The sequence below is a fragment of the Rhinolophus sinicus genome, chromosome 15 (assembly GCF_057876585.1).
Source record: "Rhinolophus sinicus isolate RSI-liver-muscle chromosome 15, RSI-T2T, whole genome shotgun sequence".
NCBI classification, from domain to species: Eukaryota; Metazoa; Chordata; class Mammalia; order Chiroptera; family Rhinolophidae; genus Rhinolophus; species Rhinolophus sinicus.
Genome location: NC_142515.1, coordinates 83,481,981 through 83,497,170, shown reverse-complemented (window position 1 = coordinate 83,497,170; position 15,190 = coordinate 83,481,981). Strand labels below are relative to the sequence as shown.

The 15,190-nt window shown below is 48.2% G+C and overlaps 1 protein-coding gene across 5 annotated transcripts in view; it reads left to right on the top strand.

Moving 5' to 3' along the window:
- The window catches only part of PGPEP1 (pyroglutamyl-peptidase I), a 28,798-nt gene extending 14,677 nt beyond the window's left edge, over positions 1-14,121 (top strand). For 2 of the 5 annotated variants that reach the window (XM_019736865.3, XM_019736867.3), the window contains one exon: positions 1,092-3,301. In XM_019736865.3, the coding sequence (XP_019592424.1) occupies positions 1,092-1,284 (193 nt within the window). In that variant the 3' untranslated portion in view covers positions 1,285-3,301. Of the gene's footprint in view, positions 1-1,091; positions 3,302-5,581; positions 5,814-12,825; positions 13,886-13,983 lie in introns of those variants that run through there. The other 3 variants (XM_019736864.3, XM_074337878.2, XM_019736866.3) reach the window with 3 other exon arrangements.
- The last annotated feature ends 1,069 nt before the right edge of the window (positions 14,122-15,190 follow it).

Below are 15,190 nucleotides of genomic sequence, written 5' to 3'. Positions count from 1 at the left end.
CACCCACATTTCCATATATATATACATATATATATATACACATGCACACACACACATATATATACATACATATATATATATATATATAAATATATATATAGAACACTTGGCCTGCTGCTTTAGGATTTTGTCCTGTTTTGCTTTGCTTTTGTGTGGATGGGGTGACATGGTGTGCATTTTCCTGAGCGTTCCCTTCCTCGGTTTCACTGGTGGTCATGTGACTGGATCTTAGTGAATTCTCTTCCTTTCTCTGGATCTACTGCTTGCCTTGAGAATGGCTGTGTGGTATTCCACTGTGTGGCTAAACCAGAGTTTATTAAGCCACTCCTCTGTCCGTGGACCTTTAGGTTGTGTCCTAGTCTGTTTGAGCTGGTGTAACAAAATACCACAGACTAGGCAGCTTATAAACAACTGCAATGTATTGCTCACAGGTCTGGAGGCTGGAAAGTTCAAGATCAAGGCGCCAGCACGGTTATGTTCTGAGCAAGGCCTCCGACAGCTGGCTTCTCGCTGTGTCCTCACATGGTGGGAGGAGTGAGAAAGCTCTCTGGGGTCTCTTCCCAAAGGGCCCTAACTCTATTGATGAAGGTTCTCACTTCCCAAAGGCCCCAGCTCTTATTACCATCACATCGAGAGTTAGGGCTTCAACATCTGAGTTGGGGCAACGAGGGGGGTGGGGGCAGACATAAACATTCAGACCCTGGTAGGTTGCTTCCCGTTCTGCTCTGATATATAACGCTGCGGCAAACACCTTTCTTGTGCCCTCACACAGATGGCTCCTAAAGGTAGCTTCTAAAAACTGGCACTACCAGGTCGCAAAGACTATGCATTTGTAATTTTGCTAGCCCACCAGATTGCTTTCCCCTGGGGCAATTGGCAGTCCCACTCACAGCATCTCACACTGCCTGCACCCCACCTACGCACCCGCAGTAGGCGTTACCATGTTCGCTGACCTGGGGAGGGAGAAGCAGTGTTCCATCTTGTGGATGTCCGGTGAGGCTGGGGGTCGTACAGGGGGTTTGGATGGAGGCTGTTCTGTCAGTCTGACCGTGTTTTGATCTCCCTCCTGCCTACTGCACCCTGCGGCTTAGGTACCTCTGCGACTTCACCTACTACACCTCTCTGTACCAGAGTCACGGCCGCTCAGCCTTTGTCCATGTGCCCCCCCTGGGCAAGCCGTACAATGCAGACCAGCTGGGCAGGGCGCTGCGGGCCATCATCGAGGAGATGCTGGGTGTCCTGGAGCAGTCAGAAGGCAAAATCAACTGTCGCCACAAACACTGAGAGCCGCGCAGGCCTCCTCAGACCTCATCCCCCAGGGACCCTGGGAGGGGAGAGACCCCTTTGGCTGGGAATCTGATTTGGATCAAACACTTCAATTCACACACTTCCTCTCTCTTTTTCTCCGCAAAAGCGCTGATCAATTTGAAGGAGTTGGCTGAAGACTTTTTAATCAATTTCCCTTTGCATCTGGGGACGTGGCTACAATGGCTGGGAGGCCCATGGGTGTGGATTTCCTCAGAGAACCCTGGTTGGGTAAACCTCTGTTCTGCGATCCCACAGCTGGGGCCACCTGTTCACCTGCTTTTCTAGGTCTCTGGTGAAGGGATTCCAGAGTTCCCTCCAACCCGTGACTGGTTTTTCCCAAACTTAAAAGCCTCTCAAAGAGTCTTTGCTCTGAGCTGTGTCCCAACAGCCTGGACAGTCTCAGAAAAGGCCGCCTTGGGATATGGCATGGTTTTGTTTGTTTGTTTGTTTGTTTTTGTTTTTTTTAAACAACAGTGCACAGAGTAATTTATATTCCCTTTGGTTAAAACACAGGCTGTAGCCAACAACAAAAGTGTCTTCTTTTTTCTGGGGTGCTGCCCCTCCTGCCTCCTGCCTGGAAAACTGGACCCACATCTTTGTTTGGGGGCTAACAGTGAGGTTGGGACTGGGCCTATGGCCAGACCACAGGGGAGGGGCGTCTGCTGCCCCAGGAGATTGATAAGTTTGGTTGATCCATTCAACACCTGAACTGAGCCGTGAGCTCTGGAGTGGGCCGCCAGTGGGAAAGCAGACCTCGTCATTTCAACATGCACAGGACTTTTTTTTTAATAATGTAAAAATTTGTAGCAGCTCCAAACCCATCCCACATCTGGCCTGGATTTTCGCAGCCTTGGTGCTGGGGACTAGTTTCTTGTTCCCCTTGAGTGGGGGGGGGCTGCCACAGGGCCTGGGGGCCAGAGTTTGCTGAGCCCCCTGTGTGCGGGCACATTTAAGCAGGAGGGCAGGAGGCAGCCAGCAGGTTTTTGTGTAGATGGCTTTTGGAGACACACCCAGACTCAGGAGTCAATTTTTATCTCACTCTTTGGCAACTTCGAACTTCCCAGCCAGGGACAAGAGTAACATCCCTCCAGAGGCAACTAAATTCAGCTGGACCTCGACACCAGGGCAGCAGCAGCAACCATGAAGCCAATTGGAAAAAAAACACATTTTGGAAATATTAATCTGTTTTTTGGAGAACATGCAGTTTTATCATTTCCCTAAGTGTGAAGTATGCTGGAATCTGATGCTGTGTTGGATCACGTCAGTGTTTCCCAGCATGCAGTTCTTTTTAAAACAGTTGAGATTTTTGTTTTGTTCTGTTTTCTTAAACATTCACTCTCTTTCCCTCCCGTTCTGATGCCCAGGGTTGTTCCTGCCTCTGCTGAGCTGCTGTGTCACTTGGGAACCAGGTTGATTGGTTTGCGTTAAAGGCATTTTTCTGATTCTTGGGCTTTTTCTGGAGGGGGAAAGGGGAGCAGATGGGTGCTTGGCAGTGGCCTATGGCTGACAAGTTGAAATGATCTGGCCTCTGCTCCTCTCTCCATGCCAGCCCCCCTCCCCCACCAGAAACACCCCCTCCGTGTCCCCAGTCTGCCTTTGCAGTGTCCCCTGAGACATCTGATGTGTGTGATGTCATTGCATGTGCTCCCTGAGCCAGCTTCTGTGAGCAGAAGTTGTGGCTCTTCTGAATGTGGAGGGCTCAAGGCCAGAGGAGTCCCCCAGAAGTCTTATTCAGAACAATGTCAAGCTCCATCTAGCTCTGTTCCCCAAAGGCCTGATCTGTGGGGCTCTAAGGAGGAATTTAATCTAGGCAAGATGGGGGGTGGTGACTGGAGAGGAGCGAGGTCCAAGCTTAGCTGGGCACCCGCTGGAACCCAGACACGCCTTCCCCAAACTCCACATTTTCATCTTTCTTTTGTCCTCATTTCGCCTTTCTGTTTAAAGCACGCTGTGATTTAGCAACTTAGAGATATAACTTATTGTCTGATCATTATTGAGTGTGTATGTGTCATTTTTGCGTTCCAGCATTGGTTTTAGATTTCCTCAAGTCGAACCCGAATCGTGTCTTTCACCATGATGCAGAGCATTTAGCTCATTTTTATTTAATCAGTCATCCATTAAACATTTCACTCACTCCCTGCTAGCTTTTTTCTTTCTTTCTTTCTTTCTTTCTTTCTTTCTTTCTTTCTTTCTTTCTTTCTTTCTTTCTTTCTTTCTTTCTTTCTTCTTTTCTTTCTTCTTTCTTTTTTTTCTGTTTTAAAATGTTTAATCTTTTTCTTTTGGGTGAACTCATCTCTCCCCATGGTGTGTCTGTCTGCATTTGTTGGGTCTCAGACTAAAATGTCCTTGTTTAAGAAGGGGGACCGTCCAGGTCCCATTACCTCTTCCTTGTCATTTTTAAAGTCTCATATGTGGGGGGGGGTTGCACAGAATGGAACAAAAGAATGGATCTATGAAGTGGGTGCAGCTTGTCAGGTGTGGAGGAGAGTGATGCCGGAAGAGGTGGGTGCAGCAGTTAATGGTGAAAAGATGGGCTGAGGGATATGGTATGAAGGCTGGTGGGGGAAGGTGAGAAGGTCTTGTGGGAAAGCTGAGAGGGGCCTTTCCCTGGTGAGCCCCTTTGGGGGGTGCTGAGGTGGGGCATGGGGGCAGGGACAGTGGGCTGGGTTTCTGGTAACAGCATCTCCTTTAAGATGCCAGAGCCTCTGTACTATATCTTTGTTCTCTCAGCCTTTTTGGCTCCCCCTTCTCCACCAAAAAGAAGGTCAGTAGTATGTGTATGAATATGTAGCTTGAAAAAGAAATAAGACAGAGTGGATAGAAAGAAAGGAAAATGGGAAGGAGGAGGAATTCGTGTTGGTGTTCTGGACTGGGTGCCATCTGGCCCACCTGGTTCAATCAAGGAACAGCCAAGGTCCCTTGGGCCCTGGTAGAGACTGGGACAGGCAGGGGGCGAATCGATGCTAGGTCTTTGGAGAAACTATCAGATTGCAATAGTTTCAGCAAGGAAAATAATTTTCTGCTTCCCTGCTTGTTGCTGGCATGGAAACTTCTAGAACAGAACAGCTCGCTTAGGGGGATGGCTGGAAAAGCAGATTTGAGATGCCTTGTTGTTATCTTAGAAGTTTCTGCCTGGAAGTTGAGCCAGCTGGGGTATGTCCACCAGCCTGCCTGTGGTGCCCCCAGGGGGTGACCAGGCAGGGGAGGGGAGCTGCTGGGGAAATCCGCCCACCACACAGGCCTCTTTTTTTGCAGCCACTGTCTAGACAGTTGACCTTTGACCTCTCCGCCCCTTGGAGTATCTGAACCCAGAAGTCCCTTTTGGGGATGGTGGGACAAAGTCCCATTCTTCTCTGTGGCCCCAGCCTCCACCTGGAGACCGCTGGAAGCCCTGGTGAATCTGTCTCCAGCGTGGGGTGCTGATGGTGGTAATAGGGACAGAAACAGTGCCACATTGCCCCCAAATCCATGGCCACAAATCCCATGGCATCCACAGACCTAGAGAAGCCAAAAGGGGCTTTGTTTTCATATCCCAGATTAAATTTCTTTTCTCCAGGCATGAGTGCCTCCTAAAGGCCCGGGGCGACCTCTGGGTGAGGACGCATGTTAGAGGTCCACTTAGACCCACGGCAGAACGGCTGTTTGGGGGGTGGGGCATATGCCAATGGCATATCTTGAAAGTTAATTCGTAGATGGACTCTGAACATACCTGCCAAGAAGCCCTGTACTGTGGTTCAGGGGCAGCTGTCACAAGCTTAGTGTCTGGGTCACCAGACCTTAACGGGCTTCAATCCAGCCCTGAGCTGCACTCCAGCGCCACTTCCTCCCCTCCCCCAAGAAAAATCCATGTCTTGTCCTCCCTCTCCTCACCCAAGCCTTCCATTCAATTGCCCAGAGACCCACAGAAGTGCCTGCCTCTCCGATACGCATGGGGCACAGAGCAGGGGGACAGGACCCCATGCTCTGGGAGGTGGCCCTGGCTCCCGACTGCCCAGTAGGGGGCGTGTCAGGGTCACCCAAGCTGTTCACAGGGGTGTGGCCTCGGGGGAGCAGCTTTCATGTCCTCCACACTTTGTCTCTAGGAAATCCCAGAGAAAGGCGGTTTGGAACTAGCTCTCAGCTCCAAGGCCTGTAGAATCCCTGAACTATGGGAGGCCCCACCTGGGTCATGGGGAAGAGGAGTTGGCTTTCTACCTGCCCAGGGGGTATCTAGTGTGTTTCTGGGGCTCCTCCAACATCTCAGGTTTCTATCTTGTCCTAAATCTCTCTCTAGGAAAATCCTGCCTAAGGTGACCATGTCTTCTGTCCCCAACAGAGGGTGTGGCCCCTGCACTCTCAGGATGGCTTCTCCCTGACCCCCAGAGTTCCTGTGAGTGCCTTGTCTGAAACCCCCATGCCTGGGAACCCAGGCCGCGAAAATGTCTGCTAGACTTTGCTGGGGGCTGGGCCCGGGAGACCCCAAACTTGACACCCCCCAAAGCAAATAAATTAGTTGAGATATGTGATTTCTTGCGTGCCTTTGTGAGAAGTTGGCATCCCCCAGGGTCACCCTCAGCCTGGGGGCATCAGTGGGCAGAGGGGCTCCAAACCACCAGGATTTCCATCTTGGTGTGTGACCTGGGGCCCAGTTTGTGGTGGTTGCTACAAATATGGTGAATGAATAACGACGAGAGGCTTTCTGTACAGTTCTCCCTCTTCACATCCACTGCCTTTGCTGAGTCACTTGCCTGTGATCACACAAGGGGACGGGCTCTGGGATTTGAATCGTCGCGTAGACCCCTAGCGTGTGAAGAATTCCCACTCCCACAACCCTGTGAAGGGGTGCCGTTACCACTTGTTACAGATGGGAAAACAGGCTCTGCCAGTTGAAGCCCCTTGTCCCACATGCCATGGCCAGGAAGAGAAAGTGCTAGAATGTAAACCCAGGCTGGCTGCTCTGAAGCTGAGCAGATTGAAGATTAGAAACAGGACTCGGTCCTTCCGCGTATCTGTCCTCAGCAGGAATGAGTGGCTTTCAAAGAAGAAACTTTTGAAACCAAAGGGGCTTCAGCAATAAGGACCATGGCTTGTCTTGGGGACCATCGGTCCCAAGGTAGGGAGCGCCTTTTCAAAGTCCCAGGGACCCAGGGTTTTTGCACCCCCAGAGAGGGTGTCCACGGTTGGTGGTTTTGCTCCTAAAGCCACTCTTTCCCTGGCCCTTGGGTGTGGGCTGCAGTCCCAGGAGTGCCATCTACAGGCTCCTGTGGTATTCTATGTGTCCTTTTCAGATGGGAGAATCCTTTCCCCAAATTCTGGAAACCTCCCCTAGCCTCCTTGGCCCATGGGAACCCCTGCCTCCCCTTGGCTGCTCTGCCCAGGAAAAGCCCCAAGGACTCCCTTGTGTTGCAGGACAAGCGACAATGCTATGCGTAATGGGCAGTGGGTGATGTAGGTGGAGGGTGTGTGTGGAGGGTGAGGCAGAGGTAACGGGGCTGAGGGCTCAGGGCCTCGGGGCCTGGGGGAGAGGTCTGCATGTTGTTCTACGGGAAGTCGGGGGGCTCACTGTGCTTCCATGAGCTTCGGTTTCCCTGAACTCGTGGAGCTTTTGTAGAACTCAGTGAGACTCTGCTTTTATAGCCCTTAACTGGTGGCACATAGTAGTTGCTTAATAAATGCAATTATATTTACTTCCTCCAGGAAGCTCTCCTGTCTGTCCACGTTCCTCCTCTGGCTCCTACAACTGCCTAGGTGCCCCCCAACCAAGTCACATACTCTGGGTAGTAACTGACTGATTCCATGGGAGCTGGGGAGGGTGATCGGGTCTGCCTGGAGTCCCCTGTGTCCTTTGCACCCAGCACAGCATTGGGTGTGAAACAGGTGTGCAATAAACTACAGCACCAAGAGGAGAGGGCGGAGTGCTGGATGTTCCAACCTGTGGCCAGCAGGGAGGCGCTGGAGCCTCCTGGGAGCAGAAGATAAGCCGCCTTGGGGGCCAGGCTCCTCCTTCAGCCCCGACCCCTATCCCGCCTCTTCCCTGCCTCTAGAGCCCTATCTCCTAGTGTCTGAGCTAGTTAGGAAATACCTACTGTGAGCTGTGCCCTGGGCTGGAGACACACCAGGGTTCCAGCCGTGATGGGGATACAGTCAGCTGAGGGATGCAAGGCAGATGGGGAGAGTTCATTTGAGGGTAACGCTTGGAGAGGCCGCGCTTGGCTCCATTCAACAGTTTCTTTCAGCTCCTGCCTGGACATTCTCAGTCTTAATTTGAGGTGAGGGTCTGGGACACCAGTCTCACCCTTCCCATCACCTTGTTCTGGGGACCTACCTGGTTCCCTTCCCACCTCTCACACCTCTGATGGCTCCCCTTCGCCCACAGGAGAAAGCTATACTCCTCTGCTGCATATTTGAACCTCTGTTCCCATATCTCTGCTGACCCCAGGCTGTCTCCTCTGCCAGGAGGGCCCCTCCTCCACTTATGCTTGGAGAACTCCTATTCATCCTTCAAAACCCAAGGTTTGGAGGAAGATGCTGAGGTCATCTTGAGATGCGTTCAGTGTGACAGGCCTGGGTAGGGACACAGGGGGCAAAGTCCTGCACGGAAATCCCAAGAGTCCTTCCCCTACACCTTCTTCACCTTGCCTACTAACTCCTTCCTGCACTGGTAGCATGCCACAAGGCATTCAGTAGTTTCTACAAGAAGTGCCTCAGACCTGCCTGGACATGTCCTAGTACCCCGGAAGGGAGGAGGGGCAGGCACAGGCTGCTTCCTTTCCCAATGTGCTGCTGATAAGGGGTGGGGGTGGGGATGCAGAGACAGAGTTGTGAGAGACTGAAAAGCAAAGTGCAGAGCGAGTAGGGGAGACACAGAGACAGTGAGATGAGGACACCGAGGGGCAGAGAGGACCCCAGCCAAACAGGAGGATTTGGGACTTTGGGTGACTTGGGCTCTGTGCTGTGTGATTCCTGAACAGGGCTGCCCTGCGCTTGGTCTCAGATTCCCTCTGTGACATGAAGCTGGCCACCGCACCCAGCTGGCAGGGCTGTGTGTCCACGGTCAGCCAGGGCTTGACACACAGCAGGTGCTTCAAAAATGAACGCTGTGGTCAGCTGAACCCTCATAGGAGCCAGCACAGCAAAGCCGGCGGGCGCAGGATGTGCGGCAGTGCGGGGCGTGATGGGGAAAGGACAACGCTGGGTTTACCCCAGCGGACACTTTCCGGGCAATGAGCACACAGGGACCCAAAGTCTGGGGCCTCAGCTGACCCACTTCCTGCCCAGCCCAACTGTCCTGTTGACCCCCGCCCTGGCCTCGCACCACAAGGCCTCCCACCAGGAACCACACAGCCATTCCCCGGGACTGAGCTGACCACTTCCGCCCCCCAGCAGCCCTGGTCCTGCTGACTCACACTCAGCTGTCCCTCCCCACCACCCAACAGAGCGCTGAAGGGGGGCGGGGGCTGGCAGAGTCCCAAACTCAGAATGCAGGGAGGTCATGGCCTGTAGGAAGCATCGCAGAGGAGAACCGTACCCTAGATTTAACAGCCTGGCAAATGAAAACACATCCTTGAAAAGGAAAAAATGAATATTGGATGGTTTGGGGTACAATTAGACTCAGTCACATTTTCAAACTTTTGGACACCTGAAAAATCCATAAAGAAATACAAAAGACAAGCCAGGAACAGAGAGAGGCTATCTGTGATGCATTAGCTTCCAGAACAAATGAGGGCTCCCAGACATACTAGACAGGAGAAAGCACCAGACAGAAAAATGGGCAAATAGATGACATTGTTTCCTGAGCTGCCATAACAATGACCATAAACTGGGTGGCTTAAAACACAGTCCTGGAGGCCAGAAGTCCCCAATCAAAGTATCAGCAGGGTTAGAGGCTGTGAGGGAGAACAGTCCCAGGCTTCTCTCTTGGTCTGGTGGCTTCCAGCAATCCTTGGTGTCCCTTGGTATATGGTGCCATCACTCTAATCTCCGCCTCTGTCTTTCTTTTTTCTTTTTTTTCTTTTTTTAAGATTTTATTGGGGACGGGGAACAGGACTTTATTGGGGAACAGTGTGTACTTCCAGGCCCTTTTTCCAAGTCAAGTTGTTGTCCTTTCAGTCTTAGTTGTGGAGGTAGGTCCAGTTGCCGTTTTCTAGTTGCAGGGGGCACAGCCCATCATCCCTTGCGGGAGTCGAGGACACGCTCCAACCAACTGAGCCATCTGGAAGCTCAGTGGCAGCTCAGCTCAAGGTGTCGTGTTCAATCTTAGTTGCAGGGGGCGGAGCCCACCATCCCTTGCGGGACTCGAGGGATTGAACTGGCAACCTTGTGGTTGAGAGCCCACTGGCCCATGTGGGAATCAAACCGGCAGCCTTCGGAGTTAGGAGCATGGAGCTCTAACTGCCTGAGCCACTGGGCCGGCCCTCTGCCACTGTCTTTATGTGGCCTTCTTATAAGGACACCAGTCATTGGATTTAGGGCCCACCCTACTCCAGTGTAACCTCATCTTAACATAAATAATTACATCTGAAAAGACCAATCTGAGATGCCAGGTAGACGCTGGAATTTGATTTCATTGATCCTATTTGTTCTGTATTTTCTTTTCTTTCTTTTTTTTATTTTTTTTTATTGGGGAATATTGGGGAACAGTGTGTTTTTCCAGGACCCATCAGCACCAAGTCAAGTCATTGTCTTCAATCTAGTTGTGGAGGGCGCAGCTCACTGGCCCATGTGGGAATCGAACCAGCCACCCTGTTGTTCAGAGCTCGCGCTCTAACCATCTGAGCCGTCCGGCCGCCCCTTATTCTGTATTTTCTTGATCTTTTCTCTAATCTTTATTATTTCCTTCCTTCTAGTAGCTTTGATTTTAGTTTATTCTTTTTCTCCTTCATCAAACTATAAAGTTTATCGATCTGAGCTCTTTTTCAGTGTAGCCATTTATAGCTGTCAGTTTCCCTATGAGCACTGTCTTTGAGGCATCCGTCACTTTTAGTATATTGTGGTTTTCTTTTCATTTGTCTGTAAGTATTTTCTAATTTCTTTTGTGATTTCCTCTTTCCCCCAATATAAGTGTGTTACTTAATATCCACAGGTTTGTGAACATTCCAGTTTTCCTTCTGTTAGCGATTTCTAGCTTTATTCTATTGTAGTTGAAGATGATTCATTGTATGATTTCAATCTTTTAAAATTTATTGTGAGTTGCTTTATTTAAATTTTGTTTTGGGTTTTTTTTTGCCTAACATGGTCTATACTGGAGTATGTTCCAGGAGCACTTGTTAGGAATGTGTATTCTACTGTTGTTTCATGGCGTGTTCCATAGATGTCTGTTTGGTTTAGCTGGTTTATAGTGTAGTTCAATCCTCTATAGCCTAATATTCTGTCTAGATGTTCTATCCATTAGTAAAAGAGGAGCTTTGAAGTCTCCAACTCTTAGTGTATATCTTTTATTTCTCTCTTCAATTCTATCAATTTTTGCTTTCTGTATTTTGGGGCTGTATTTTGTTTTTGGTGCATAGATGTTTATACAGTAGTACCTCGGTTTTTGAACGTCTCTGTTGATGAACATTTCGGTTTACAAATGCTGTAAACCCAGAAGTAAATGCTTCGGTTTTTGAACGTGCTTTGGAAGTCGAACATGCCACGTGGCTTCCGCTGAGTGCAAGATTCTGAGGCCTAGCTGTCGGCTGTTTCCGGACGGTTCAGAACTTGAAAGGTCTTCCAGAACAGATTATGTTAGAAAACCGAGGTACCACTGTATACAGCTTTGAGTTACAGTCTAGTGTCCTTTCGTTTCAACCTGCAGGGCAGGTATCATGGTAACAAATTCCCTCAGCTTTGATTTATCTGAGGATATCTTGATTTCTTTCTCATTTTTGAAGAACAGTTTTGCTGGCTATAGAATTCTAGGTAAACAGTTGTGTTGTGTTGTGTTTTGTTTTCCAGCACTTTAAATACGTTGTCACACTGCCTTCTGGTTTCCAGGGTTTCTAATGAGAAATTGACTGTTAATCTCATCGATGAATAGCTTTCCAGTGCTGTTTTCGTTTGACCCTTTCTCTTTGCCTATCAACGGTTTGGTTGTAATGTGTCGCGGTGTGATGGGTCTCTTTGATATTGTCTATTTGGAGTTCATTGAGCGTCTTAGATGTCTAGATTTATACCTTTCATCAAATTTGGACAGCTTTTGGGCATTATTTTTTCAAATATTCTTTCTGCCCCTTCCTCTCTCTCCTCCTTGTGGGCCTCCCATAATGTGTATGTTGCGCCTCTGGATGGTGAACTGAGGACCTTTGGACTCAGTTAACTTTTCTTCATTCTTTTTTTCTTTCTGCTCTTCAGACTTGATCATTTCAATTGTCCTGTCTTCCGGCTTCCTGATTCTTTCTTCTGACTGATCAAATCTGGTAAACACCTCTAGTGAATTTTTTCATTTTGGTTATTGTACTTTTTAGATCCAAAATTTCTGTTTGGTCCCTTTCAATAATTCTCCTAGGAATGTTTCTTTTGGGGGTTCTGGGTAGGTAGGTGTTTGTTATTTTATTATTGATACATTTTTTATATGCCTGAAATGTTTCTTAATGAAACATAAAACTGACAAGAGAAAGTTTGGTGGTTTCTCAATACATTAAACATAAAATTACTACATGACCCAACAATTCCACTTCTTGGTATATATATATGTACCCAAGAGACATGAAACAGGTGTTCAAACAAAAACTTACATGTGCATGTTTATAGCAGCACTATTCATAATAGACAAATTACAATACAAGTATTGTATGATTCCATTTAGATGATGAAATATCCAGAATGGGTAAATCCATAAAGACAAAAAGTAGATTAATGGTTGCCAGGCCCTAGGGGAGGGGGAATGGGGAGTGACTGCTAATGGGGACAGAATATGGGGACAGAATCTGCGAAGTAGAGATGATGTGTCCATCTCATTGGGTTTTATAAAGATTGTGTCTTAAGCACTTGACACATAATAGGGGCTCAAAACTTTCCCCCAGCATTTGTTTCTTCTCCACACTCTGCTGTAGATGTAGGTGTCCCCCCATCCCCCACCCCCACCATTCACTGCTAAGGATGTGTCTCTGGGAGTTTCATGGCCCTTGTCGGGACCACACCTTCCTGTGATGATCTGATGTCCTACCCCTCAGTTTATGTGAATGTGATATTATTTTGGAAAAGGGTCTTTGCAGATAGAGTTAAGTTAAGGATCTTGAATGGGATCATTCTGGATTTATAGTGGGCCCTAAGTCTAATGACAGGTGTCCTTAGAAAGAGAAGAAAAGAAACCATGTGAAGACAGTGGCAGAGACTGGAACAATGTAGCCACAAGCCAAGGATGCCTGGATTCACCAAAGCTGAAAGAGGCAGGGAGTACCCTCCTCTAGAGCTTTCTGAGGGAGCACGGCCCTGTGACCCTTGATTTCAAACTTCCGGCCTCCAGAACTGTGAGAGAAGAAACTTCTGTTGTTTTAAGCCATCCCTTATTTGGTCATTTGTTATGGCAGTCAAAGGAAACTAATATACATTGTGTTGCAGTTCACAGATACTTTGTGTTTTACACATTGAAGGCAAGACCCTCCTCCAGCAAAAAGATTCCAACTTGCTGAAGGCTCAGATGATGGTTAGTATTTTTTAGCAATGAACTATTTTCAAATTACAGTATGTACATTGTGTTTTAGACATAATGCTATTGCACTCTCAATAGACTATAGTGTGGTATAAACATAACTTTTATACCCATTGGGAAATGAAAACATTTGTGTGACTTGCTTTATTTCAGTCTTTGCTTTATTGCAATGGTCTGGAACCAAACCTGCAATATGACTGAGGTGTGTCTGTAGTGACACCAGGGCTTGGTCCACTGGTGTGGAGAAGCACAGAGTCAGACACAGACACTCCAGCCCTGTGTGGTCAGGATGAGGCTAGAGGGAGGCCCCTCAGCCTGAGGGAACTTGGGGAGAGAGCAGGGAAGGCTTACTGGAACACAGGACATCAAAGCTGGGGTTGAAGAGATAAGTAGGAGTTTGCCAGCAGGGGCTGTCCTTTCCAGACTTGCCCAGGTATATCTGAACCCAACTCTTGCTAAAGTGGAGACATCATTGCCCAACCACCTATAATAATAATAATGGTTATTCTAAAATATTGAGATTGTAGCTCTAATCAAGCCTCATCTGGTCAGTGCTGCTCTATAAGGGGTAATACTGAGAAACTGAGTTTTGGAGATATTACTGGAGTCTCACAATGGAGTCATTCTTACTAAGCCCCACCAAGACTTAATATCTAACCTAACGGGAGTTTCAGCCTCTACCAAGAGTGAAAGTTTAAGTCAATCGATTGGGAATTTCCCAGTCCGCACTAGGGAGGTAGTCTGCGTGAGAAGACCCCCTGTGTTCCCCATAGGGGAAGGTAACCTTGTCTGAAATCATCCACTTTTTTTTTTTTAATCATCTACTCTTTAACTTTCTTGTCCCTCCCCATTTAGGCCTATAAAAGCCTTCCATTTTGTACAACTCCTTAGAGCACTTTTGTATTTACTAGATGGGATGCTGCCCAATTAATAAATCATTCAATAAAGCCAACTGGATCTTTAAATTTATTTGGTTGAATTTTTGTCCTTTAAGAATGGCTATGGGATAGTTCTCCTTGTCTTTTGATTATAGATTCTAAAATAATCTGCTTTTTGGCCTCTTCCAGATCTCCTGCCATGAATATGTTTGCCTTGGGTCACGAGAAACAAACAATAAAAGTGGGTTTGTGTGTTTTCTTGTGTGTTGCATGTGTTTGATGAGGGTGACTATGGCCAAGTGGTGAGGGAAGATTCTGGGAGGTTTGGGGCTGAGCCAGATAAAGGGAATGGCCTGACCCCCAGTCTGTGTGCTCTGTTTACCTCCACCCTGGTTCAGCCTACAGTAGGAATGCAGGGTTCTGGCCCACTGAGTTCATCACTGGCTGGCTGCCCACAGCCTGCCCCACTACTCCTCCCAGCTTGGCCACAGGATTGGGCAGTGAGGTCATTGGCCAAAGGGGAGCCAGGTGGGCCTGGCTGCCAGCATTCCAGAATTTGGTGAAGTGGAAATCGCCCTGGAGCTAACATCCTGTCCCCAGGGATTCCCCAGGCCCTCATTGGTGCTGTGTCCCCTTGAGAAGTTCCAGGAATAAAATGAATTCATTACTGGTTCTGATTGTAAAGTGATGGGTGCCTACCCATGAGTCAGTGGCTTTACTCTTGGATTTGCCAGTGGAACACTGTACAGCAAGGAAAAAGGGCAAACAGCCTAGCAGATAACGAAGAGCTCTCATGCACGTGGTGTTGAGTCAAAGACACCGGTCAGAAAAGAATGCACTGCTGCTTCCATTACAACATGTTGGAAAACAGGCAAACTCATGTATGGTAACAGAATTGGGCACGACTGGTATCCAGGAGCAGGGAGAATGATGGGAGAGGGCCCAAGGTGTTCCTGGGCTGAGAATGTTCTGGAACTTGATCTGGAAAGTGATCCCACAGGGATACCATTGTAAAATGCCATCAAACTATGGAAAGAGCACTGACTCTGGGTGGTGAACACACAATGTATGTATAGATGACGTATTACAGAATTGTACACCTGAAATCTATGTAACTTTACTAACAATTACCACCCCAATAAACTTTAATTAAAAAAAAAATGCCGTCGAACTGAACACATAAGGTTAGTCTTTTTTCCTTATGAAAGTATCTCAAAGCTCCAAAATAAAAAGGCAGAGGCTTTGGGAAACATTCTGGCAACTCCTCAAAAAATTAAACATAGAATGATGATATGACCCAGCAATTCCACTTCTGGGTGTATCCCCCCAAAATTGAAAACAGGTCCTCAAATCTTTGTATATGAATATTCATAGCAGCCCTATTCACAATGGCCAA